The 26528-nt window shown below is 48.6% G+C and overlaps 1 protein-coding gene across 1 annotated transcript in view; it reads left to right on the top strand.

Annotated features, from left to right (window-relative positions):
* Positions 1-26528, top strand: part of LOC144598975 (cell adhesion molecule DSCAM) — a 565733-nt gene that overhangs the window by 523390 nt on the left and 15815 nt on the right. Inside the window, exons 27-32 of the mRNA XM_078409651.1 lie at positions 4-180; positions 1439-1469; positions 6766-6881; positions 11265-11414; positions 20325-20522; positions 23910-24212. Of these exons, the coding sequence (XP_078265777.1) occupies positions 4-180; positions 1439-1469; positions 6766-6881; positions 11265-11414; positions 20325-20522; positions 23910-24212 (975 nt within the window). The remainder of the gene's footprint in view (positions 1-3; positions 181-1438; positions 1470-6765; positions 6882-11264; positions 11415-20324; positions 20523-23909; positions 24213-26528) is intronic.

Consider the following 26528-nt stretch of genomic DNA (forward strand, 5'->3'; position numbering starts at 1 on the left):
CAGGCACAATTCCACCGTTGATTAAGTCAGTGGTGCAGACTGAGGATGGAATGGCAACCAACGAGGAGCTGAAGATGTTGGTGACCATCTCCTGCATCTTGCTGGCTGCCCTGCTCCTCTTTGCCCTGCTGCTTGTGGTCCGAAGGCGCCGGAGGGAGCAACGTCTGAAGAGACTGAGGGGTAAGAGTCATAACTACATCAGTTCATCAGCCTTCGGAGCAGAATTAAGCCATTCGGCCCATCAAGCCTACTGCGCCATTCAATCATGGCTGATCTATCTCCCCCTCCCAACCGCATTCTCCTGCCTTCTCCCCATAACCCCTGACACCCGCACGAATCAAGAATCTATCTATCTCTGCCTTTAGAAATATCCACTGACTTGGCCTCCACAGCCTTCTGCGGCAAAGAATTCCACAGATTCACCACCCTCCTCTGACTGAAGAAACATCTCCTCATCTCCTTCCTAAAGGAACATCCTTTAATTCTGATCCTAGACACTGGGACCTCTGGTCCTAGACTCTCGCACTAGTGGAAGCATCCTCTCCACGTCCACTCTATCCAGGCCTCTATGAAAGTGGGTTATCTAGTATGTGATTAGCCGCACACTCCTTTTACATGTTGGCACATCGCCGCACGGCCATGATCTTCTCTGATTCGGTAACTTCCTCCATCCCTGAGACCTCAGAGTTCCTTCAGTCCCGAGGCCCCTGCATGGCTCTGAATGTAAATGCATCTCCATTGGTAGTCATCCTTTCCGTTACCTGAGCCCCATCCCTTGGAATTGTCTCCCTACGTCTCCCCAGACCTTCCCGTTTCATCTCAACTCATGTCTCTGTAAGCGGCTGAGGGAGCAAAAATGGCCTCCTGTTGCGCAAGAGCACCAGTTTAATAAATCGCCCGTTACTTCGAACAATGGCTCCATGCGGCCTTTCCATTTTTTTGCTCCTGCAGGTTCCCACTGTAATTTGGCCAAACTTTTCAATCTGCCATTCTGCATTAATGTTTGCAAGCTCTTCATCGTCATCAATCTTCCCCTCAGCTGCCCTATCTCTCGTCTCCAAACTCCCTCCCCCCCCACCCTCCCTCACCCCACCCCTCGTCCCTCCATCCCTCTTCCTCATCCTCTAAGATGTTCCTTAAAACCAAGCTCACTGACCACGTCTTTGGAACTCTATGCTTATAGGGTTTTCTTCCGGTGTCACCATGTTAAAATCTGGCTGATTTGTTATTGTTTTCTGCTGCAAAGTTTTAGTGTTTTAGTTTGAACAATTTGAAGTCCAAATTGTTGTTGATCTTCCTCATATGATCTGCATTATTTGACATTCTTGTCACCAGCTCTTACGTGAGAGACTTCAACGATCATGGCGCCGTTTACCAAAGGGTTTCTAATGAAAGATTTCAGACCGACAAAACTAATAAATATCATCTTCTCTTGCAGATGCCAAAAGTCTTGCTGAGATGTTAATGAGGTAAGTGGAGTGAGGGTCTGGTGTTTTCGCATGGTCAAATGTTAAATGGGGTCCTTTGGTTTGGTCGGGTTTTATGATCAGCCATGATCACATTGAATGGCGGTGCTGGCTTGAAGGGCCGAATGGACTATTGTCTATTGTCTATTGTTAAAGGGTGAGTTAGTCCAGGGGCCACAGTTTAAGAATAAGGGGTAGGCCATTTAGAATGGAGATGAGGAAAAACCTTTTCACTCAGAGCGTTGTAAATCTGTGGAATTCTCTGCCTCGGAAGGCAGTGGAGGCCAATTCTCTGGATGCTTTCAAGAGAGAGTTAGATAGAGCTCTTAATGATAGAGTCAGGGGGTATAGGGAGAGGGCAGGAACGGGGTACTGATTGTGAATGATCAGCCATGATCACATTGAATGGCGGTGCTGGCTCGAAGGGCTGAATGGCCTCCTCCTGCACCTATTGTCTATTGTCATAGCTGAGCCTGAGCATTGCTGTTGTGGCCCTGGAACAAGTCAAGTCAAGTTCATTGTCACGTGCACAAGTATGATGAGGCCTGGGTACAATTGCAATCTTACTCGCACCAGCAGTTGAGTTGAGTTTAGTTTATTGTCACGTTGTACTGAGGTACAGTGAAAAGCTCTTGTTGTGTGCTGGCCAGTCAGTGGAAAGACAATACACGATTACAATCGAGCCATCCTCAGTGTACAGATACATGATAAAGGGAATAATGTGAATAACGTTTATTTAGTGCAAGATAAAGCCAGTAAAGTCCGATCAAAGGTAGTCTGATGAGAATCCCCAATGAGGTAGATAGTAGTTAGAAACATAGAAAGTAGGTGCAGGAGTAGGCCATCCGACCCTTCGTGACAGCACCGCCATTCAATATGATCATGGCTGATCATGCAGAATCAGTACTCTGGTCCTGCTTTCTCCCCTGATTCTGTTAGCCCTAAGAGCTATACCTAACCAGCTATATCTAACCAGCTATAACTAAGTTCAGGACTGCTCTCTAGTTGTTGGTGACAGGGACGTAGACCCAGACAATACACAAATAAATACATGAATTGTGCGGACAGAACACTTAAATTCTGCAAGAGGCAAAATGAAAAAGACTGCACAAAAAGGCAAAACATTCGTGCAAAACCGGTCTGTGGCGGTGGAAGGGGATGGTCCATAGTGTTCCGTTGCTGAGGTAGGATTGGGATTGAGCAGGTTGGTTCAAGAACCTGAATGAATGAATGAATGAATGAATGAATGATACTTTATTATCACATGTGAGATGTCACGGTGAAATTCTTTGCTTTTTCATACAATATGCAAAGTATGTAAAGGGCACCAACAACGTTACAAAGTGTTCAATGTATTCCCAGTGGTTAGGTTTCGTTCTTGGCCCCACCCCCAACCCCACCCCCACGCCCGGTCCCTCTTTGGGGTTGATGGTCGCGGGAAAATAGCTCTCCCTGACCCCAGTGGGCCTTCCGGCTCCTGTCCCTCCGATCTGACATTGGGAGGGAGAGGCATTCATGACCCAGAGAGTGGAGATTCTCAACGACAGAAGAGCCCAATCTTGAGGCAGTGCCTCATGTAAGCCGCCTGTAGCGACCATAGGGACTGGTCCTGAGAGTCGAACCCTCGGATTGGCCAGCAAGGTCACGTGGTGGTTTTGGCGCCCAAAACCAGTCTGTGGGAAGGGGACTTCGATGTAGATAGTTTGAGTTTAATGGTCGTCTGCGATCTCGGTTGTTATCTTTGTAACTGAATATTGCTACCGCAATAAACTTCTTTAACAAAGTTACAAGCCTTCAGACTCGCCATATTGGTCACCCCCCTCGACGGGGCTGTCCTTCTGCAATTTCCTCCGACCCGGGACCTCCTGCTCCTGTGGTTTCTGCAGCCCCTGTCCTTACTCGTTCTGGTCGCGAAATCCGGCTCCCTGCTAGATTCCGTACCTGACTCGCCATATGCCTTTGATGGTGGAGTCGGCTGTGTCCACCGCTCTCTGCAGCCTTTTACCACACCTGGTCACCATGCAACCGGTCAGGATACCATCCCTTCTCTCCGGAGATGCTGCCTGTACTGCTGAGTTGCTCCAGCATCTTGTGTCTATCTTTGGTGTAAATCAGCATCTGCAGTTCCTTCCTGCACACTACTTTCTACAGGGCATCCGTAAATCATTGTTGTGCTTAGTGACATGACGAATCTCTTTAAGCTCCTCAGAACGTAGACGTGCTGCTGCACTTAATTAGTAATTGCATCTATGTGCTCGGCCCAGGTCATCCGATATGTTATTATCCCAGAAATTTGAAACTGGAAACTTCCCCCACCACTGACCCACCAACGCAAACTGGTGCATGGTCTCCTGATTCCCTCTTTTGGAAGGCACTGGACCCCTGCGTTCATTCTTAAACCACAGGCAGCTCACCTATTTCTTCTGGAGCCGAACGAGATTTAGATATGGCGGGTTGTCGGGGCTAATGTGTGGCCAAGTTGTCCATTCACTTAGGCCTAACGCCAGAGCAAAACTCTCGCCTGATGCTGTGGTGCTGTGCTGGGGGACTGCTGCACTGCCAGTCGTCGGTTCAGGTGTTATTCGAAGTGCTGCCTGCTCTCATCTGTCCCCCCAAGGCCCCCTGACATTGCTTTGAAAGTGAACAAGGGAGTCAGCCTTAGTTTCTGGCTAATATTTGTCCCGCAATGACCAACAGTCATTAATTTGTCAGTATTGCACTGTAGCTTGTGGGACACAAAGTAATTGCCACACTTCGGAAGAAGTGTTACCGAATTCTCCAATATCAGCAAGAGTTCGGACTGGAAAAGCACGCAAAGTTGGCAACAGTTTTGGCATAATTGAGAAGCACAATTTATGTAGCACATGAGACCAAAGTGTTGTACATTCTCATAAGCTCTAGGAGCAGAATTAGGCCATTCGGCCCATCAAGTCTACTCTGCCATTCAATCATGGCTGATCTATCTCTCCCTCCTAGCCCCATTCTCCTGCCTTCTCCCCGTAACCCCTGACACCCGTACTAATCACGTATCTGTCAATCTCAAATGGGACTCATCCAGTCGACAGACTGAAAGGTCTTCCCTCCATTGGGACATGTCTGGGAGCATAGTTGAACATTCAGAGTGTTGTGTTCAGTTCTGGGTGCTGTGTTATAGGGAAGGTGTTTTCAAGCTGGAAAGGGTACAGAATAGATTTACAAGTATGTTGGCCAGGACTAGAGGGTCTGAGCTATAGGGTGAGGTTGCGTAGGCAGGGACTCTAATCCTTGGAGTGCAGGAGGATGAGGGGTGATCGTATTGAGCTGTATAAAATCATGAGAGGAATAGATCGGGTAGGTGCACAGTCTCTTGCCCAGAGTAGGCGAATCGAGGACCAGAGGACAGAGGTTTAAGGTGAAGGGGAAAAGATTTAATAGGAATCTGAGAGGTAACTTTTTCACACAAAGGGTGGTGGGTGTATGGAACGAGCTGCCAGATGAGTTGGTTGAGGCTGGGACTATCCCAACATTTAAGAAACAGTTAGACAGGTACATGGAAAGGACAGGTTTGGAGGGATATGGACCAAACGCAGGCAGGTGGGACTAGTGTAGCTGGGGCATTGTAGGCCAGTGTGAGCAAATTGGGCCGAAGGGCCTGTTTCCACACTGTATCACTCTGTGGGTCCCAGATCACACAGTGGGCTGAATTGAGAGGGATAGAGGCACTGATTGAAGATGAAAGGTGGGGCAGCATGCAAACCAAAATGGGATTGGGATCATAATGGTTGGAGCGTAACAACGGAGCGGTGCGGTAATCAATCACGGGCAGGGGGAATCAAGCTTTCAGTGGTTGCGTTACAAGTCAGGTTCTCGATCAGCGGGATTGATGGTCGCGTGTGGTGGGATTTGCTTTTCTGAATGCTTTTAAATTGAAATTATTTCAAATCCTCCTTGGAACGGTTGAATGGTGCGGTCACAATTTGCAGCCCAGTCACTTTTGGGATTTTCATATTTTAATCATATTTCTGCCTTCCTCAAAATTCCTGCAAACCCATGTAAAATTAGCAGCAAATTGGCCCTGTTATTTCGACGGCACACAAAGAGCAAATATATTCATCGAACGGATATTGTTAACACCATTAGACTCTTAACTAAACAACTTTGATTCAGGCTGGGGAATAGCTTAAAAGCAGTTGCTTTGAACAGTTTTCCAAAAATGTTATTACAAACGTCTATTTTGGATGAATAAATGCATGAGACAATGTTGAGCGCGTTAAAGGGCAAATATATACCGAATCAGCCCTTTGTATTCAACAAGTGTGAATTATCCCGTCTGCATTCCCAGACACAGCAAACAGCTTACAATTCAATCTGTTATTTATGTAAATTGTTCTTCAAAATCAATTGTGCCACCCTTTCAGGTTTTATTTTGCTTAAGTCGCCTCTTATTTTCTTCCCCTTCTTTATGCCGTGGCAGTGAAGTGCTCCTCCAGGGTTACTGCGACAGGGTTTGAATCAAGGCCTTATAACTAATGTGAGGGGCATCTATTATATTCTCCAAGCTATAAATGAGTTTGGGGAATAGCGAGCCAGCTTGTCGATAACTCAAACTGCCCACCCCTCCACGCTGAATCCAGTCTCCCTCGCAGGGAGCACAGAGTGCAGCAATACTCCGCCCGGATACGGGGTAGCATTGCCTTTTCCTGCAGTCCACCATTTCACGGTCATTCCTGGTTCATCAAGCAGATAATCGAGGGGAGAGGGCAGGGCCGAAGATCTCCTGGTTGGGTTGCTCCTAGGCCCGGCCAAGTTGGCCATTTGCGAGTCACGGCGCCAGACGAAAGAGGGCTCTGCCCGAGCCAGCTGCCTGCCCCATTACCCCTGCCTGCCCCATTACCCGGGTTACGTCCACACCCCAGGTGGTGTTAGAAAGGGATCACGCACTGTCCATGAGCACCCTGGGGGATTTCCAGGACCGAGGCGTGGAATGTATCTTCAATAAGGATGGGGAAATAGTAATTTGATGTTCAATGTTTAAGAATATTTACTTTATTTTTGTATTATGGTAGTGGGTTTGTTTGTATTTTTGTACTGTACATGTCATTTTTGTAAATAGTTGATTAAAATTATTATGGGGGCAAAAAAAGGAAAGATAATCAAACGTTCGGCAGGCTGCAATTAATAAAAAAATTAAACCATAAGTCACGATTGGCTTTTAATGTGAAATAATAATATTATTATGCTAAAGGCCTCGAACCTGCTAGTGGGGCAGCAAGACTCTTGAGATGAGCTATTTAAGGTCTTTCTTTCTCTCTCTTTCAAGTAAAAACACGAGGACGTCCGACACACTGAATAAACAACAGCAGACGCTGAGAATGCACATTGACATCCCACGAGCTCAACTCCTGATAGAAGAGAGGGATACCATGGAGACAATCGGTACGGAGTTCACCACAACCTGGCCAGTCATATGATGATACGATATGATACGGTAGAACTTTGTTTATCCCAGGAGGGAAAGTGATCTGCCAAACGTCATAACGCACAAGATACACGAAACATGAAAGTAAAGTGGCGAGTGGAAAGGATTGGGGATGTGCAAAGATTGGGCAGGTGGTGGGGGGAGGAGGGGAGTCAGTCTACCCCATGACAGAAGGGGGAGGTGTTGTGCAGTTTGATAGCCACAGGGAAAAAGGATCTCCTGTGGTGTTCTGTGGAACCAGTCTGTTGCTGAAGGTGCTCCTCAGGTTGGCCAGTGTGTCATGGAGGGGGTGAGCTGAATTGTCCAGGATGCTCCAACGTATATTGGTGTTGTTCCGCCATTCTTTCCTTGTGTCCGCTGACCGGCAACAATTTGTCCATTTCACAGTATTGGAGACAGCAAGGTGCTCCCACCATGTTTTTGAGCACTAGATGAGGATGGTGAGGAGGAAGTCCTGAATTACCATGGATTCTGGCTGGCTCAGAGGTTGAAATGTTAGATATTTTGAAGGAACTGGAAAGGGTTTTGGCAGTGGAAAGTTTCTACACCGTTTAGTTTTATTTAGAGATACAGCGTGAAAACAGGCCCTTCGCCTCACCAAGTCCGCGCCGACCATCAATCACCTGTCCACACGAGTTATCCCACTACACACTAGGGCCACTTGACAGAGGGCCCAATTAACCTTCAAACATGCACTTCTTTGGGATGTGGGAAGAAACCGGAGCACCCGGAGCAAACCCGCGCAGTCGCAGGGAGAAGGTGCAAACTCCGCACAGACAGCACCCGAGGTCAGGATCGAACCCAAGTCTCTGATGCTGTGAGGCAGCTACTCTACCAGTCATACTTGTGATGCCATATTTCATGAGATTGAATCGTGGAGGAGTTTTCTTTAATTTACTGACTTGTTTCCAAAATTGTCGACCATGATTTCAGCTGGGGATTCATCCATGACCGAAATGCCTTCGACATCGAACCCTCTTCCTCCCAGTGCCAGACTTGTTTCTCACACAATGATATCAAGTCCCATCCTGAGGGAGGGAGGGTTTGCTCAGTTACAGTGGTGTCCATGGGCAGATCAATGTGCAGCGCAAGAGAATAGTTGCCCCTTCACAGTGCCAACCGGAACAGCTCTGCCTTTGCCCAATGTCCACATGTGTACATCCTTTCAAAGAGATAGGGGTGTCACAGGGGTTGCTGCCTTGCAGCGCCAGAGACCTAGGATCGATCCTGAACATGAGTGCTGTCTGTACGGAGTTTGTACCTACTACCCATGACTGTGTGGGTTTTCTCCAGGTGCCCCGTTTCCTCTCACACTCCAGAGTCGTGCAGGTTTGTAGGTTAATTGGCTTTGGTAAAATTGTCAAATTGTCCCTAGTGTCTAGGATAGTGTAGGATAGAGCACAGGTATCGCTGGTCGGCACGGTGGGCCGAAGGTTCTTTTTCTACCCCGTATCTCAAAACCTAAAACGAAGTTGCTGCCTTACAGCGCCACAGACCCAGGTTCGCTCCTGACTATGGGTGCTGTCTGGTGCGGAGTTTGTACTGGGTGTTCTCCCTGTGAGCGCATGGGTTTTCTCCGGGTGCTTCGGTTTCAATGGTTCAATGGTGCTTTTATTGTCACCTGTGCGAAGTGCAAACACACAGTGAAATGATTTTCTTACAAAAAATTCCAGTAGGGTATTGCCATACCTGAGCACATCCCCGATTAGCCAAATGTTCATTCCAAAGACGTGCAGGTTTGTAGCTTAATTGGTTTCTGTAAACTGCCCTGAATGTGCAGGATGCGAAACTGGGATAACATGGAACCAGTGTTTGGTTGATCATTGGCTGGAGTGGACTTGTTGGGCCGAAGGGCCTACTTCCGTGATGTGTCTCTAAGCTCAAACCAGAGAACAAAACTGTCTTTGTTCAGTGTGCATCCTTGCAAAGAGACAGCAAACAGCGATCACACTCCTTACCATTGCAGAAATATTCCTTTCAACTGAGTCAATTTTAAAATTCCTGACCACATTTAGAATGAAGGCAACAAGGCAAGTCATTGTGTCACAATGTAGTTACTGTCAGCTGCCGTGGGCAATGGTGATATGAATCTCTTCACTAAGAATTAACTACCTCTCCACATTCCAAAGCAATTTGTCTTGTATTATTTACTGATAAATAACATATTCAAAACATATTTATATAAAAACAAGAGCTGCGTGTATGACTTTGACATTGCCTCTGAATTGCAAATAGACATTGTGTTCCACTTTTCTTTAACCCCAGCCTCACCAGAAGATGACACCTTAGAGATAGAAAGTAGGTGCAGGAGTAGGCCATTCGGCCCTTCGAGCCAGCACCGCCATTCAATATGATCATGGCTGGACATCCAGAATCGGTACCCCGTTATTCATTTCTCCCCATACCCCTTGCTTCCGTTAGTCCTAAGAGCCACATGTAACTCTCTCTTGAATACATCCAGTGAATTGGCCTCCACTGCCTTCTGTGGCAGAGAATTCCACAGATTCACAACTCTCTGAGTAACTCAGCGGGACAGGCAGCATCTCTGGATAGACGGAAGGGGTGAAGACTGAAGAAGGTTCTCGACCCAATACTTCACCCTGAGATGCGGCCTGTCCCGCCGAGTTACTCCAGCATTTTGTGTCTATCTTCGGTGTAAACCAGCATCTGCAGTTCCTTCCTGCACAGGGCATTCGTATGGCCCGGTTCACATCCTCCGCAAGTCACATGTTGCTTTGAGCCCAGCGAAACATTTTTTCTTGACTGACGAAGACCCAAAATATCATCTGTCCGCATCCCTGTCCACATGCTTCCTGGCCTGCTGAGTTCCTCCAGCAGTTTGTTTTTTTTACACTGCAAGAATTGTTTGCCTGAAATTCTCTGATGAAGCAAATATATACTTGCTCAGCGGTAGGGTTGCTGCCTTACAGCGCCAGGGATCCAGGTTCGATCCTGACTGCGGGTGCTGTCCCTACGGAGTTTGTACGTTCTCCCCGTGAGCTCAAGGGTTTTCTCCGGGTTCTTCCCACTCTCCAAAGACGTGCAGGTTTGTAGGTTAATTGGCTTCGGTAACTTTTCCCCAGTTTGTTGGGTGTGAAACTGGGATAACATCGAACTGGTGTACATTTCTACCTGATCCTTGGTCAGCGTGGACTCAGTGGGCCGCCGGTCCTGTTTCCAAGCTGTATGTTTAAACTAAATTAAAACTAATAAACCGTAAACTGAGCTTTATTAATTCCTTGCTCAAAGTGAATGGTGGCATAGCATGTTCACAAGTTATAGGAATAGAATTAGGCAATTCAGCCCATCGAGTCTACTCCTTCATTCAATAGTGGCTGATCTCTGCCTCCTAATCCCATTTTCCTGCCTTCTCCCCATAACCCTTGACACCGTTTCTAATCAATAATTTGTCTACACCTTAAAAATATCCACTGACTCGGCCTCCACAACCCTCTGTGGCAATGAATTCCACAGATTAACTACCCTCTGACTAAAGAAGTTCCTCCTTACCTCCTTTCTAAAAGAGCGCCCTTTAATTCTGAGGCTGTGACCTCTGGTCCTAGACTGGTGGGAGTGGGAACATCCTTTCCACATCCACTCTATCTATGCCTTTCATTATTCCGTAAGTTTCAATGAGGTCCCCCCCTCAACCTTGTAAACTCCAGCGAGTCGAGGTCCAGTGGTGTCAAGTGCTCATCATATGCTAACCCACTCATTCATGGAATCAGTCATGAGTGGTGCTGCCCCAAAGCTCCAGCCACCCAGGTTCAATCCTGATCTCCGGCTCTGTCTTTTTATGTCTCTCTGTGATCCTTTGGGTGACCTGGTTTCCGCCTGCATCCCAAGGATGTGCGGGTCAATAGGTAAATTCCCCCTAGTGAACAGTGAGTGGTAGAATCAGGGGGGAGTTGATGGGAATGTGGTTTAGTGTGGGATTAGTGTACATGGGTGCTTGATGGTGGGCATGGACTCAATGGGCTGAAGGGCCAGTTTCTTTCAGGCTTGAGAGATACAGCGTGGAAACAAGCCCTTCAGCCCACCAGCGATCACCCCTTATGCTAGCATTGTCCAACATAACAGGGACAATTTACAGATGCCAATTAACCTACAAACCTGTACGCCTTTGAAGTGTGGGAGGAAACCGGAGCACCCGGAGAAAAACCCACGCGGTCACGGGGAGAGCGTGCAAACTCCGTGGTCAGGATCGAATCGGGGTCTCTGGCGCGGTGAGGCAGCAACTCTGCCGCCGCGCCACCGTTACCGCCCGTGTTTCTGTGATGAACGATCGTGTGGCTCTATAGTCGACGTTTTCACAATGGTGCACCCTTGCTGTGTTACAGATGACCGATCCACTGTGCTACTGACGGATTCTGACTTTGGCGAAGCTGTGAAGCAGAAATCGCTGACGGCAACACACACTGTGCATTACCACTCGGTCTCACAGGCCACCGGACCACTGGTGGACGTGTCAGATGCTCGACCTGGAACCAGTGAGTGCCTATGCCTGCGCTTGGGTCTCGCCGATATATAGGAGGCCACACCCTGGAACACAGCACATTCCAATCTGGATCCAGCAGCATTCTTCCAAGCTAGTTGTTCTCTCTGATTTGGCTCCTGAGACAACCTGCTCAAATTTCCCCCTCATTTCTCTAGATTTTAGATTTAGAGATACAGCGCGGAAACAGGCCCTTCGGCCCACCGAGTCCGCGCCGCCCAGCGATCCCCGCACACTAACACCATCCTACACACACTAGGGACCATTTTTACATATTACCCAGTCAATTAACCTACATACCTGTACGTCTTTGGAGTGTGGGAGGAAACCGAAGATCTCGGAGAAAACCCTCGCAGGTCACGGGGAGAACGTACAAACTCCGTAAAGACGGCACCCGTAGTCAGGATCGAACCTGAGTCTCCGGCGCTGCATTCGCTGTAAGGCAGCAATTCTCCCGCTGCGCCACCGTGCCGCCCTAGTCAAGAGTCATGAGTGTTTTAGTGTCACATGTCCCAGATAGAACAACAAAATCCTTACTTGCAGCAGCACAACAGAACGTGTAAATATAGCACTCTGCTGGCTTCCTTTTTGAGGCAGCGACTCACAAGTTCACGAGTGATAGGAGTAGAATTAGGCCATTCGGCCCATCGAGTCTACTCCGCCATTTAATCATGGCTGATCTCTGCCTCCTAATCTCATTTTCCTGCCTTCTCCCCATAACCCTTCACACACGTTCTAATCAAGAATTTGTCTATCCCTGCCTTAAACATATCCACTGACACCCTCTACAGCCCTCTGTGGCAATGAGTTCCACAGATTAACCACCCTCTGACTAAAGGAGCTCCTCCTCACCTCCTTTCTGAAAGAGGGACCTTTAATTCTGAGGCTATGACCTCTGGTCCTAGACTCTCCCACCAATGGAAACATTCTTTCCACATCCACTCTATCCATGCCTTTCATTATTCCAGAACCAGGGGCCACAGTTTAAGAATAAGGGGTAGGCCATTTAGAACGGAGATGAGGAAAACCTTTTTCAGTCAGAGAGTTGTGAATCTGTGGAATTCTCGGCCTCAGAAGGCAGTGGAGGCCAATTCTCTGAATGCATTCAAGAGAGAGCTAGATAGAGCTCTTAAGGATAGCGGAGTCAGTGGGTATGGGGAGAAGGTAGGAACGGGGTACTGATTGAGAATGATCAGCCATGATCACATTGAATGGTGGTGCTGGCCGAATGGCCTACTCCTGCACCTATTGTCTATTGTCTATGGTCTATTCTGTAAGTTTCAATGAGGTCCCCCCTCAACCTTCCAAATTCCAGCGAGTCGAGGCCTGTAAAAGCCTTGATGGTGTGGAGGTCAGTACCTATTTGTGATGGACTGGGCAGTGTTCACAACTTTTTGCAGTCATCTTCACTCTTGGGCATTCAAGCTCCTGACCCAGGCCGTGATGCGACCAGTCAATACCCTCTCTACTGTACACCTGTGAAAGTTCAATAGAGTCCTCTCTGACATAATGAATGTCCACAATCCACTCATTTACTGCATTCCTGATGATCCTTCTGAGTGACTTTGCTAATTAAAACATACCATTGCACTCGCTGTTCCAGCGAACCAATTTCAGACCTGACCTCGGGTGCTGTCTGTGTGGAGTTTGAACAGTCGCCCCATGACTGTTTGGGTTTCCTCTAGGTGCTCTACTTTCCACGCACATCCCAAAGATATGTGGGGTTGGTAGGTTAAATGCCTAACGCAAATCCCGTGTAAGTGAGTGGTAGAAGCTGGAGATGTTAAAGGGAATGTGGGGAGAATAAAATGATATTAGTGAGGTGTGGGTGCCTGGACTCAGTGGCCAACGAGCCAGTTCCCTCACTGCCTACCTCTACAACTATCATATCATATCATATCATATATATACAGCCGGAAACAGGCCTTTTCGGCCCACCAAGTCCGTGCCGCCCAGCGATCCCCGTACACTAACACTATCCTACACACACTAGGGACAATTTTTACATTTACCCAGCCAATTAACCTACATACCTGTACGTCTTTGGAGTGTGGGAGGAAACCGAAGATCTCGGAGAAAACCCACGCAGGTCACGGGGAGAAGTACAAACTCCTTACAGTGCAGCACCCGTAGTCAGGATCGAACCTGAGTCTCCGGCGCTGCATTCGCTGTAAAGCAGCAACTCTACCGCTGCGCTACCGTGCCGCCCACTCTAAATAATTCTTGGTGCAGACCTAACTTCAGTCATAATTGAACCTAACAAGCCCAAATTCACCTGAGACCAACGTCCATGAAATCAATGAGAAACTAATTCAAACGATTAAGAAAAAATAAATTTGACTCTAATCATGAGATCTGTTTTTAATCAGTTCATGTAATGATTTCCCTCCCAATCTTCACACCTATTAAACAAACATTAACAGAATCAAGTGGAACTAGGGTGGCATGGTTGCGCAGCGGTAGAGTTGCTGCCTTACAGAGACCCGGGTTGGATCCCGACTACGGGGGCAGTTTGTACGGAGTTTGTACGTTCTCCCCATGACCGCATGGGTTTTCTCTGAAATCTCCAGTTTCCTCTCACACTCCAAAGATGCACAGTAGGTTAATTGGCTTGATATAAATGTAAGGACAACAATGGAACACTTCGGGAGTTACTGAGAATAGTTTTCAATTCAATTAATTATTTTAATTTTAAATTTCAAGCAGCCACTGTGGGATTTGAACTCACTTTGCACCCATGGTCCACAGCTGCCACTTCCGGTCTCCCCAAGGCCGGCATGGTGATGCAGTGGTAGAGTTGCTGCCTTAAAGCGCCAGAGACCCAGGTTCGACCCCGACTATGGGTGCTTGTCTGTACGGACTTTGCACGTTCTCCCCGTGACCGCGTGGGTTTTCTCCGAGATCTCCGGTTTCCTCCCACACTCCAAAGACATACAGTTTTGTAGGTTAATTGGCTTGGAGTAAACGTAAAATTGCTCCTAGTGTGTGTAGGATAGTGTTAATGTGCGGGGATCGCTAGTCAATAGACCATAGACAATAGACAATATGTGCAGGAGTAAGCCATTCAGCCCTTCGAGCCAGCACCGCCATTCAATGCGATCATGGCTGATCACTCTCAATCAGTACCCCGTTCCTGCCTTCTCCCCATACCCCCTCACTCCGCTATCCTTAAGAGCTCTATCCAGCTCTCTCTTGAAAGCATCCAACGAACTGGCCTCCACTGCCTTCTGAGGCAGAGAATTCCACACCTTCACCACTCTCTGACTGAAAAAATTCTTCCTCATCTCCGTTCTAAATGGCCTACCCCTTATTCTTAAACTGTGGCCCCTTGTTCTGGACTCCCCCAACATTGGGAACATGTTTCCTGCCTCTAATGTGTCCAATCCCCTAATTATCTTATACGTTTCAATAAGATCCCCCCTCATCCTTCTAAATTCCAGTGTATACGGTGCAGACTCGGTGGGCCGAAGGGCCTGTTTCCGCGAAACTCAAAGTCGTACTTTAGAATGCTCCGTGATGTCCAAGGCAATAAGAAGATGTCCAAGGCAATCATTGCCTTCAACAGCACTTGAGTGGATTGCATGGTCATTTATTTCTTTGCTGTTTGTGGGGTTTTATTGCTTGCCAAAAGGTTACATTTTCCATGTTATTACAATAATAACTCTATAAAAAATGTTTTGCTTACCTCAAAAGCACTATGTGACCTACTGAGAATGTGAAGGGTGGGTGAAATCAAAGACGCAGTCAAAAAGTTCAGATGTTATTAGGCTGGAAAGGGTGCAGAGAAGGTTTACGAGGATGTTGACAGGACTCGAGGGCCCGAGTTTTTGGGAGAGGTTGAGCAGGCTCGGACTTTATTCCTTGGAGCGCAGGAGAATGAGGACTAGGGTTGCCAACTGTCCCGTATTAGCCGGGCCATCCCGTATATTGGGCTAAATTGGGCCCTTGTCCCGTATTAGGCCCGGGGGGCGTTGTAGGCCCGGACGTTTCTGTTCGAGGGGAGGGGGCGGGACATAGATAGGATGTAGTAGGAGACAGGAAGACAGTGGGAGAACTGGGAAGGGGGAGGGCAAAGAGAGGGACAGAGGAGCTATCTGAAGGACCTATTTGACCCGGCCACCTCATGGTAACAGTTCGGCCTGAAGAAGGGTCTCGACCCGAAACGTCACCCAAATCCTTCTCTCCAGAGACGCTGCCTGTCCCGCTGAGTTACTCCAGCATTCTGTGTCTACCATCGCACGGCAAGACTAGTCCTGCAACAGGCTCCAATCGCGCCACCGATTAATGGGAAACCACCGCAGGGAGGTGCAAGCTGAGGATTGATGGCTTTGCCTCGGCCTCTGGGATCAGAAAAGAGAAGCCAACGCGATACCCTCCCACGTTCACAGCTCACAAGATGAATGCTCCGACTCGCATGCTCTGCCTTGCTGGAGGTGGCTCTGTGATCAATGGCATTAGAACATTGCAACACTTAATTCATTCTCACTGCCCCGGGTGGGGGGAGGGGTGGGGGGGGGAGGCGGGAGGAGTCAAGCTGGAGGGAGGAAGCTGCAGAGATTTTCAGTGAATAATTTGCACTGTGTGCTGGTGCCGTGAGAATGGTTAGTGAACGGGGAGCAGAAGGGCTCGTCTTGCTGTTGATTTTTACAACCGAGCTTTTCACTCCCTGCCTCTCAAAGGAGCAAATCTGCACAAACACGCCGCCCAACATTCGCGTCGTGTCTAACCGCGGCCGCGCAGCGGCGGAGTTGCTGCTTTACAGCGGCCGGAAACCCAGGTTCGATCCTGACTACGGGTGCTGTCTGTGCTGAGTTTGTACGTTCCTCCCCCAGAGGAGAATGGGGCTAAGAGAGAGAGATCGACCAGCCATGATTGAATGGCACAGCAGACTTGATGGGCCGAATGGACTCATTCTGCTCCTATCACTTCTGACTGTGTGGGTTTACCCCGGGTGCTCCGGTTTCCTCCCACACTCCAAAGATGTGCAGGTTTTAATTGGCATCGGAAAAATTATAAATTGTCCCCCGATTGTAAGATAGTGTTTGTGTACTCGCCATAGAGGGAGTACAGAGAAGGTTCACCAGATTGATCCCTGGGATGGCAGGACTTTCATATGAAGAAAGACTGGATAGACTCGGCTTGTACTCGCTGGAATCTAGAAGATTGAGGGGGGATCTTATAGAAACTTACAAAATTCTTAAGGGGTTGGACAGGCTAGATGCAGGAAGATTGTTCCCGATGTTGGGGAAGTCCAGAACCAGGGGTCACAGTTTAAGGATAAGGGGGAAGTCTTTTAGGACCGAGATGAGAAAGTTTTTTTTCACACAGAGAGTGGTGAATCTGTGGAATTCTCTGCCACAGAAGGTAGTTGAGGCCAGTTCATTGGCTATATTTAAGAGGGAGTTAGATGTGGCCCTTGTGGCTAAAGGGATCAGGGGGTATGGAGAGAAGGCAGGTACGGGATAGTGAGTTGTATGATCAGCCATGATCATATTGAATGGCGGTGAAGGCTCGAAGGGCCGAATGGCCTACTGCTGCACCTATTTTCTATGTTTCTATGTACGGGGTGATCGCTGGGCGGTGCAGACTCGGCGAGCCGAAGGGCCTGTTTCCATGCTGTAATTCTAAAACACCATAAGAAAGTATTCTCTCTTCAGATCAAGACCACACTAACAGATCCTCTAATCATCGATAGCCTCACCCATGTGAACAGAGAAATGATCTTCGTCCACACTAGCATTTTCCAGTTTACTTTAGCTTAGAGATACATAATGGAAACAGGCCCTCTGGCCCATCGACTTCCACACTGACCATCGTTCACCCATTCACACCAGTTCCATATTATCCCACTTTCGCGTCCACTCCCTACACACCAGGGGCACTGTACAGGGGGCCGATTAACTTACAGATCCACACGTCTTTGGGGTGTGGGAGGAAGCCGACGCACCCGGAGAAAACCCACGCGGTCGCAAGGTGAACGTACAGACAACGCCCGTAGTCGGGATCGAACCCGTATCCATGTCGCGGTAAAGCAGCAACTCAAATGCTGCGCCACCGTGCCGTCCTGTGCCTATCTCTGTATGCCTGATGATATGTGTACATCTGTGAGAGTACATACATACATGCACCCACATGCGTGCACGCCTGCATGCGTGTGCATCAAACGCATCCGCTGTTTTCACCAGAGGTTTTCTCATCCTTCAGGGCAGAGGCAACTTGTATTTTTTCTGCACCTTAGTTTGAAGCATCACAGTTTCAACCAGCCTTCCCACATCAGCATCATCAGCACCACTCCGCGCTGCTAGGATTTTTAATTGCTTTCTCTTCTTCCGTCAGCTCCCCTCTCAAAGAGAATCTCTTCCATTTGATGTTCCACCCCTTTGTTTAAACTCCCAACGTTATCTTAGCACTGCACCTGTGCGGTAGGAGTGTTGACGTGCTTAGCACTATCGAGCCATTTGACACAATTAGCTTTGTCACAATTAGCACCAGAGGCTCTTCGGTGGTGAAAAACTTCCGAAAAGTAATTTCCAGCAGAGAGAGAGAGAGAGAGAGAGAGAGAGCAGGGGTACTAATTTTGCAGTGATTTTAATTTTACACGTTGTCATGGTAGCGTCAGGCCAAAAGATCAGTTGGTGCACATCGGTGCTTGGAAATACCCGCATGAGTTTTAAATTGTAATCACTGCGGGTTATTTAAATGCAAATGATTCAGAACGCTGCAGAAAATAGCTGAGTCCTGTTCATGAAATTTTTTATGCATCTTGCAGAGAAACTGTTGAGAAACTGCAAACCAGAGGCAGTTCAAGAAGACTCACTGAACGGACTCCCTGGATAAAGGGTTACGGCAGCAGGTAGTGCTGCTGCCTCACTGCTCCATAAGCTCAGGGTTCAGTCCCACCTTGAGTGCTGCCTAGAGGAGTTTGCACCTTCTTGCTACGATGGTGTTGGTTCCTTACGACCACCCCCCAAAGCCATGCTCTTGAGTCAATTGCGAAGATGAATCACAGTGGACACGTGTTTTTTTATCTTGTATTCATTTTCAAGATGGACGCAAAATGCTGGAGTAACTCAGCGGGACAGGCAGCATCTCTGGAGAGAAGGGATGGGTGACGTTTCGGGTCGAGTTCTGAAGAAGGGTCCCGACCCGAAACGTCACCCATTCCTTCTCTCCGGAGATGCTGCCTGTCCCGCTGAGTTACTTCAGCCATTTGTGTCTATCTTTGGTGGAAACCAGCATCTGCAGTTCCCTTCGTACAACCCAAGGTCAGACCATGCCTTATCATAGCCATCCCCTCCACACTCTGCACTCCCTCAATAGCAAGAATGTCCAGTACCTGCCTTGACTTCCTCCGGCAGCTCGTTCCATATACCCACTACCCTCTGGATCTCAGGTTCCAATTAAATCTTTCTCCTAGAAACTTAGAAACAAAGTGTTGCCTTTGTTAGAGAGAGGGGGAGGGAAAGAGACCGAGGGAGGAGAAGAAAGAGAATGGAGGTTTTGACCTGTTAGAAACATAGAAAAAACAAAGAAAATAGCAGGAGTGGGCCATTCGGCCCTTCGCGCCATTCAATATGATCATGGCCGATTGTCCAAAATCAGTACCCCGTTTCTGCCTCTCACATTAAACCTCTGGTTCTTGATTCACCTACTCAAGGTAAAAGACTCTGCACATTCACCCTATCTATTCCCCTCATGACCTTGTGCACCTCGATAAGATCATTCCTCATCCCCCAGTGCACCAAGGGATAAAGTCCTAGCCTGCTCAACCCCTCCATACAGTTCCCTATAGGTTTAGAGAGATACGGCGCCACTTTCCGCTGACTCAACGGCTCCCCCTTTAGGCCACGGCACGCTCCGATGTATTCTCATTGACACAAGCACATTTCATCCGTGCCCAGCGGTCCCGAGCAAGCTTTTAGTTCTGGAGATACAGCGTGGAAATAGGCAACTTCAGCCCACCGAGACCGCACCGACCAGCGATCACCCCGTACACTAGCGCTGGTCCTGCACAATAGGGACGATTTTCCAATTTTTACCGAAGCCAATTAATCTACAAACCTGAGACAGACACAAAATGCTGGAGTGACTCACTGGAGAGAAGGGATGGGTGACGTTTCGGGGCGAGACCCTTCGTCAGACCTGAAATGTCACCCCGCTCATTAACACTATCTTACACACATTGGGGACATTTTTACATTTATGCCAATCCAATTGACCCATAAACCTGTACGTCTTTGGAGTGTGGGAGGAAACCGGAGATCTCGGAGAAAACCCACGCAGGTCACGGGGAGAACGTACACACCCTTAGTCAGGTTCGAACCTGGGTCTCTGGCGCTGTAATGCAGCAACTCTACCTCTGCACTGACATTTGCTAAGAAACGTAGTGTAGCAAGTGTTGACATACCTTCCCTCCAGAGATGCTGCCTGACCCGCTGAGCCACTCCAGCATTTTGTGATACCTTCAAGTGTTGAACAGCGGTGCTTTCAGTGACAATGGTGAGGCCGGAGGACAGTATGTGCATGGGGTGCTTGTTACATTCTCATGCCCCAATCTCTTCAGTAGAGCCTGTAAAGCACACTCCCTAGTGTAGGGAGAGGCTACTATTCCTCCCCTACTACAGGGAGAGTAGTACCCTCAGGATTACCCCTGAGGCTGAAGGAGAAAAACCAAATGGGTAATTAATGCATGAAGTTTGAAGATGGGCCCCGACCCGAAATCCATGTTCTCCGGGGATGCTGCCTGAGTCACCCCAGCACTTTGTGTCTTCCTTGAGTCCACTGTCGATCCTGCGTTGGGGACATCCAGGCTCCCAAAGCCCTCGCTCGTCCCGGACGCCAAGGCGTGAAACTCCTGTCGGCCATTTGGCCGCCGTTATTAACGGAGGTCTTTTGTGGTCTGCAGATCCCACCGCCCGCAGGAACGCGAAAGGGGCGCCGTCGGCTCGCAACCGCTACTCCAGCCAGTGGACGCTGAACAGGCCCCACCCCACGATGTCTGCCCACACTCTGACCACCGACTGGAGGATGCCTGCTCCGCAAGTGGCGGGATCGGTCGACAAGGAGAGCGATAGCTACAGCGTCAGCCCTTCCCAGGACACAGGTAACCTTCTTTACCCAGAGCGCGGTGTCAAGGGAGCGGGGAAAGACGGGTCAGCCACGATTGAATGGCGGAGTGGACAGGGTGGGACGAATGGCCTTTCATAGCAAGAGGATTTGAGTATAGGAGCAGGGAGGTTCTGCTGCAGTTGTACAGGGCCTTGGTGAGACCGCACCTGGAGTATTGTGTACAGTTTTGGTCTCCTAATCTGAGGAAAGACATTCTAGCCTTAGAGGGAGTACAGAGAAGGTTCACCAGATTGATCCCTGGGATGGCAGGACTTTCATATGAAGAAAGACTGGATAGACTGGGCTTGTACTCGCTGGAATTTAGAAGACTGAGGGGGGATCTTATTGAAACATATAAAATTCTTAAGGGGTTGGAGAGGCTAGATGCGGGAAGATTGTTCCCGATGTTGGGGAAGTCCAGAACCAGGGGTCACAGCTTAAGGATAAGGGGGAAGTCTTTTAGGACCGAGATGAGAAAACATTTCTTCACACAGAGAATGGTGAGTCTGTGGAATTCTCTGCCACAGAAGGTAGTTGAGGCCAGTTCATTGGCTATATTTAAGAGGGAGTTAAATGTGGCCCTTGTGGCTAAAGGGATCAGGGGGTATGGAGAGAAGGCAGATACAGGTTACTGAGCTGGCTGATCAGCCATGCTCATATTGAATGGCGGTGCAGGCTCGAAGGGCCGAATGGCCTACTCCTGCACCTATTTTCTATGATTCTCCTCCTGTGACTTACGAACGACTGAATGATAAAGCACTAACGAGGCTTTTGCCTGGAGTTGAAGGCAAAGTGTCTGGGTGCAACTCTGAGGAAGGCCGATGAGAGGAGCAGAAAGCTTTCCTAGGAGGTCACCCATGGCAACAGACGTCTACGATGTGGAGGGATGATAAAAGAATGACAGAAACAGGGAACTGCGGGTGCTGGTTAATGCCCAAAAGGCAGGCAGCATCTCTGGAGAACCTGGATAGCAGCAGGAATCACAGAGTGGGAGCAGTGAGAGAGGGTCTCACAAAACCCCCATCAGAGAGGGGAGGAGAAGCTCTTTAAAGCAGGTGCACCTTGAGGAGATTTCACAGTGGAGCTGCAGATGCTGATTAACGCACAAAAGGCCAAGGCTGATCTGATCTTGGCCTCCATATTCCTGCCTGTTCCCCGAATCATTGGTTTTCCTGCGGCCCAAAAATCCATTTATCTCTGCCTTGAACATATTTAATAATTTAACCTCCACTGCTCTCACTGGTAGAAAAATCGAAAGATTTGCAACTCCGGGAGAAGAAATTCTCCATCTTTCGTTGTTCACAGACAAGGCCTACTGAAGGTCAGCTGAATGTCTGCCCCAACAATGGACTTGTCAGCCTGGGCTGAGGCAGGGGGAAGAGGAGGTTTAGCAGAACGATGCCTGGATTACATGGTATTAGCCACAGGGTGAGGTCGGACAGGCTTGGATTGCCTTCTCAGGAACGCTGGAGGTTGAGGGGACACTCGATAGAAGTACGTAATATTCAGGGAGGCACAGATAGGGTAGACAGTCAGAATCTTTTCTCCCCAAGGTGGAAATATCAAATACCAGGGAGCATAGGTTTAAGGTGAGAGGAGCAAAGTTTTAAGGAGATGTGCGAGGCAATTTCTTTTACACAGAGGGTGGTGGGTGCCTGGAACGCGCTGCTGGGGGGGGGGTGGTTGAGGCAGACACGATAGTGGCAGCTTGAGACTTCTGGGTAGGCACATGGATATGCAGGGAATGGAAGGGTATGGATTATGTGTAGGCAGAGAAGAGTCGGTCTTGGCATGATGTTCAGCACAGACACTGTGGGCCAAAGGGTGTGGTCCTGTGCAGTACTGTTCAATGTTCTAATACCAATGTCCTCCCTCAAGGTTCTTCTGCAGTTGTATAGGGCCCTGGTAAGAACACATCTGGAGTATTGTGTACAGTTTTGGTCTCCTAATTTGAGGAAGGACATCCTTGTGATTGAGGCAGTGCAGCGTAGGTTCACGAGATTGATCCCTGGGATGGCGGGACTATCATATAAGGAAAGATTGAAAAGACTAGGCTTGTATTCACTGGAGTTTAGAAGAATGAGAGGGGATCTTATAGAAACATATAAAATTATAAAAAGGACTGGACAAGCTAGATGCAGGAAAAATGTTCCCAATGTTGGGCGAGTCCAGAAAGCAGGGGCCACAGTCTTAGAATAAAGGGGAGGCCATTTAAAACTGAGGTGAGAAGAAACTTTTTCAACCAGAGAGTTGTGAATTTGTGGAATTCTCTGCCACAGAGGGCAGTGGAAGCCAAATCACTGGATGGATTTAAGAGAGAGTTAGATAGAGCTCTAGCGGCTAGTGGAATCAAGGGATATGGGGAGAAGGCAGGCACGGGTTATTGATTGGGGACGATCAGCCATGGTCACAATGAATGGCGGTGCTGGCTCGAAGGGCCAAATGGCCTCCTCCTGCACCTATTGTCTATGTTTCTAATTATGAATCCTTTCAATGTATTAATGGAGTTCTGAATGCTGCTTCTTCATCTGGCCAGGAATATTATGGGCAAGATACTGTCAAGCAGGAAAGGGTGCAGGGAAGCTATACGAGGATGTTGCCAGGAATGAAAGGCCTGAGCTATAGAGATTCTATTCGTTGGAGTGCAGCAGGATAAGGGGTGATACTATAGAAGTGTGCAAAATCATGCGAGGAACAGATTGGGCAGACGCACAGGGTCTCTTGCCCAGAGTAGGGGAATCGAGAACCAGAGGGCATAAGTTTAAAGTGAGGGGGAAAAGATTTAATAGGGTAACTTTTTTTTACACAAAGGGTGGTGGGTATGTGGAACGAGCTGCCAGAGGAGGGAGTTCAGGCAGGTACTATCACAACGTTTAATAAACATTGAGACAGGTACATGGATAGGATAGGTTTAGAGGGATATGGGCCAAACGCAGGCAGGTGGGACTAGTGTAGATGGGACATGTTGATCGGTGTCGGCAAGTTGAGTCGATGGGCCTGTTTCCACGCTGTAGCATCAGGTTGGTGTTCTTGTGCACGAGTGTGGAGTTACCTCATAAGGTCATTTGGTCGTAAGTGATAGGAGTAGAATTAGACCATTCGGCCCATCAAGTCTACTCCACCATTCAATCATGGTTGATCTATATCTCTCTCCTAACCCCATTCTCCTGCCTTCTCCCCGTAACCCCTGACACCCATGCTAATCGAGATATCTACCTCTGCCTTAAAAATATCCACTGACTTGGCCTTCCGTGGCAATGAATTCCACAGTCACCATAATAGTCTGTCCTTGCTTGTCGTTCTTTGTGCTTTGGCAAAAACGTGATGCTGGGCAGTGCGTGCTTACTTGGAGCTTGATCTGCGCTGTGTTTCTCCCCGTTAGACAGAGCTCGGAGTAGCATGGTCTCCACGGAGAGTGCCTCGTCCACGTACGAGGAGCTGGCACGGGCCTACGAGCACGCCAAGATGGAGGAGCAGTTGCGGCACGCCAAGTTTACAATCACGGAATGCTTCATATCGGACACGTCCTCGGAGCAGCTGACGGCAGGGACCAACGAGTACACGGACAGCCTCACGTCCAGTACTCCCTCTGAGTCGGGCATCTGCAGATTCACCGCGTCACCGCCGAAACCTCAGGACGCCGGGAGGGTGGCAAACATGGCCGTCCCAAAAGCACACCGACCAGGTAGGCAGATTGACATGGGAGAGTATCCCAAATAGCTCATTGTCTCCCAATGTTCAGAGATGGTTCAGAGAAGGCAGGTACTTCAGCCCATCCTTCGGGCATGATGTCGGCTTTAAACTAGCCTCCAAGTACAGCTCTGGAGGGTTAGTGTTGGGGCTGCACCTCATCTCTTATAATGTGGTGGTGAGTGTGGTTCTGTTTCCCAATTAACCACTGCTGGGCCTAGGTGTGATCAATGTGATCTGGTAGTGAGGGTGGGGGTGATCCATTGTGAACCTGTGGTGAAGCCAGGCTGTGGTCCATGGTGAACCAGGTTGTGATCCATGGTGAACAAGTGGCGAACTGGGTGTGAACCACAGTGAATATTGTGAACTGGGTGTGAACCATGGTGAACTACAGTGAACTAGTGATGAATCATGGTGAGCTAGTTGTGAGCTGGGCGAGATTCACGGTGATCTACGATGAACTGGGTGTGAACCATGGTGAACAAGTTGTGAACTAGGTGCGAACCATGGTGAACTGGTTGTGAGCTGGATGTGAATCATGGTGAACTCATTGTGAACTAGGTGTGAACCATGGTGAACTAGGTGTGAATCATGGTGAGCTAGTTGTGAACTGGATGTGAATCATGGTGAACTAGTTGTGAACTGGGTGTGAACCATGGTGAACTAGCTGTGAACTGGATGTGAACCATGGTGAACAAGTTGTGAACTGGGTGTGAACCATGGTGAACTAGTGAACTGGGTGTGAATCATGGTGAACTGGTTGTGAGCTGGGTGCAAATCATGGTGAACTAGTTGTGAACTGTGTGTGAACCATGGTGAACTAGTTGTGAACTGGGTGTGAATCATGGTGAACTAGTTGTGAACTGGGTGTGAACCATGGTGAACTAGTTGTGAATTGGGTGTGAACCATGGTGAACTAGTTGTGAACTGGGTATTATCCACAGTGAACGCATGGTGAACTGGGTTGATCTAGTAAACTGGAGAAATGCAGAGGTATGAGCCACAATGTGACTTCAGATTAAGGATATGTAATGGTAGTTAATATACAATCACCACAGCTGGGTTTGGAACCATGTATAGGCCAGTCTATGTAAGACATGTAGATTTTCATCCCTTTCATCCAGGCCTCACCATGGTCAGGCCAAGATCCTTGCACTTACAACAACTGGGGCTTGTAAATGGTGCCAATAGACAATAGGTGCAGGAGTAGGCCATTCGGCCCTTCGAACCAGCACCGCCATTCAATGCGATCATTCACAATCAGTACCCCGTTCCTACTTTCTCCCCATACCCCCCGATAATGTGCGGGGATCGCCGGACGGCGAGGACTGGGTGGGCCGAAGGGTCTGTTTCCATACTGTATCTCTGAACTAAACTAAACTCAAGCACCGAGGTCTGCTGTATCCCTCAATTTCGAGCCAAATTGAAGGCAAAATAAATGGCCCTCCGAGAGCTTTGAGCAAATGGAACAGATCAATAAGCCTAATGGGATTTAAATATTTAGCAGGCAGCCACTCAGTTAAACCAAAGACTTCGGGTTTTTTTTTTGAGGAAGATTTCTGAGCAGTATCACTTGCCAGAGGCAAAGAGATGAAGAATCGTGTGCTTTTGCCGAAGCAGTTTTCCGCTGTTGTTATATTAGTGCTGTTAAACCCAGCCAGGCAGCAGAGACTGCAAAAACAACTCCTACCTCAGGCGTCCTGTTCTCAGCCTGTGAAACTAATGATAGCTCTTTCTGTGGATCAATGTCCCCAGAGCAGTAGGAATATCTCGGGCACGCACATGTCATTAGTCAGCATGTCTCCTGATATTTGGAATCCACTGTTAAATCTCACTTACTTAACAATTCCTGGGCGACTTCCACCCTCCCATGTTTTCTGTTGCATTTGTGGCATTTGAACCAAAATGATGTCCATGCCACCACACTCCCGGCCGGTGCTGGTTAGTGCGACACGGTGGCGCTCCGGCAGAGTTGCTGCCTCACAGCACCAGAGATCCCGGTTCGATCCTGACCACGGGTGCTGCCTGTACTCCGGCACCGATTGTCTATTGTCTATTGTCTATCAACCCTTATCCTCCTGCACTCCAAGGAATAGAGTCCTGGCCTGCTCAACCGCTCCCTATGGCTCAGGCCCTCGAGTCCTGGCTACACGCTCGTAAATCTTCTCTGCACCCTTTCCAACTTGAGAACATCTTTCCTATAACATGGTGCCCAGAACTGAACGCAATACTCTCAATGCGGCCTCACCAAAGTCCCATACAACTGCAATGTGACCGCCCAACGTCTATACTCGATACTCTGACTGATGAC

The sequence above is a fragment of the Rhinoraja longicauda genome, chromosome 12 (genome assembly GCF_053455715.1).
Source record: "Rhinoraja longicauda isolate Sanriku21f chromosome 12, sRhiLon1.1, whole genome shotgun sequence".
Lineage (NCBI taxonomy): Eukaryota > Metazoa > Chordata > Chondrichthyes > Rajiformes > Arhynchobatidae > Rhinoraja > Rhinoraja longicauda.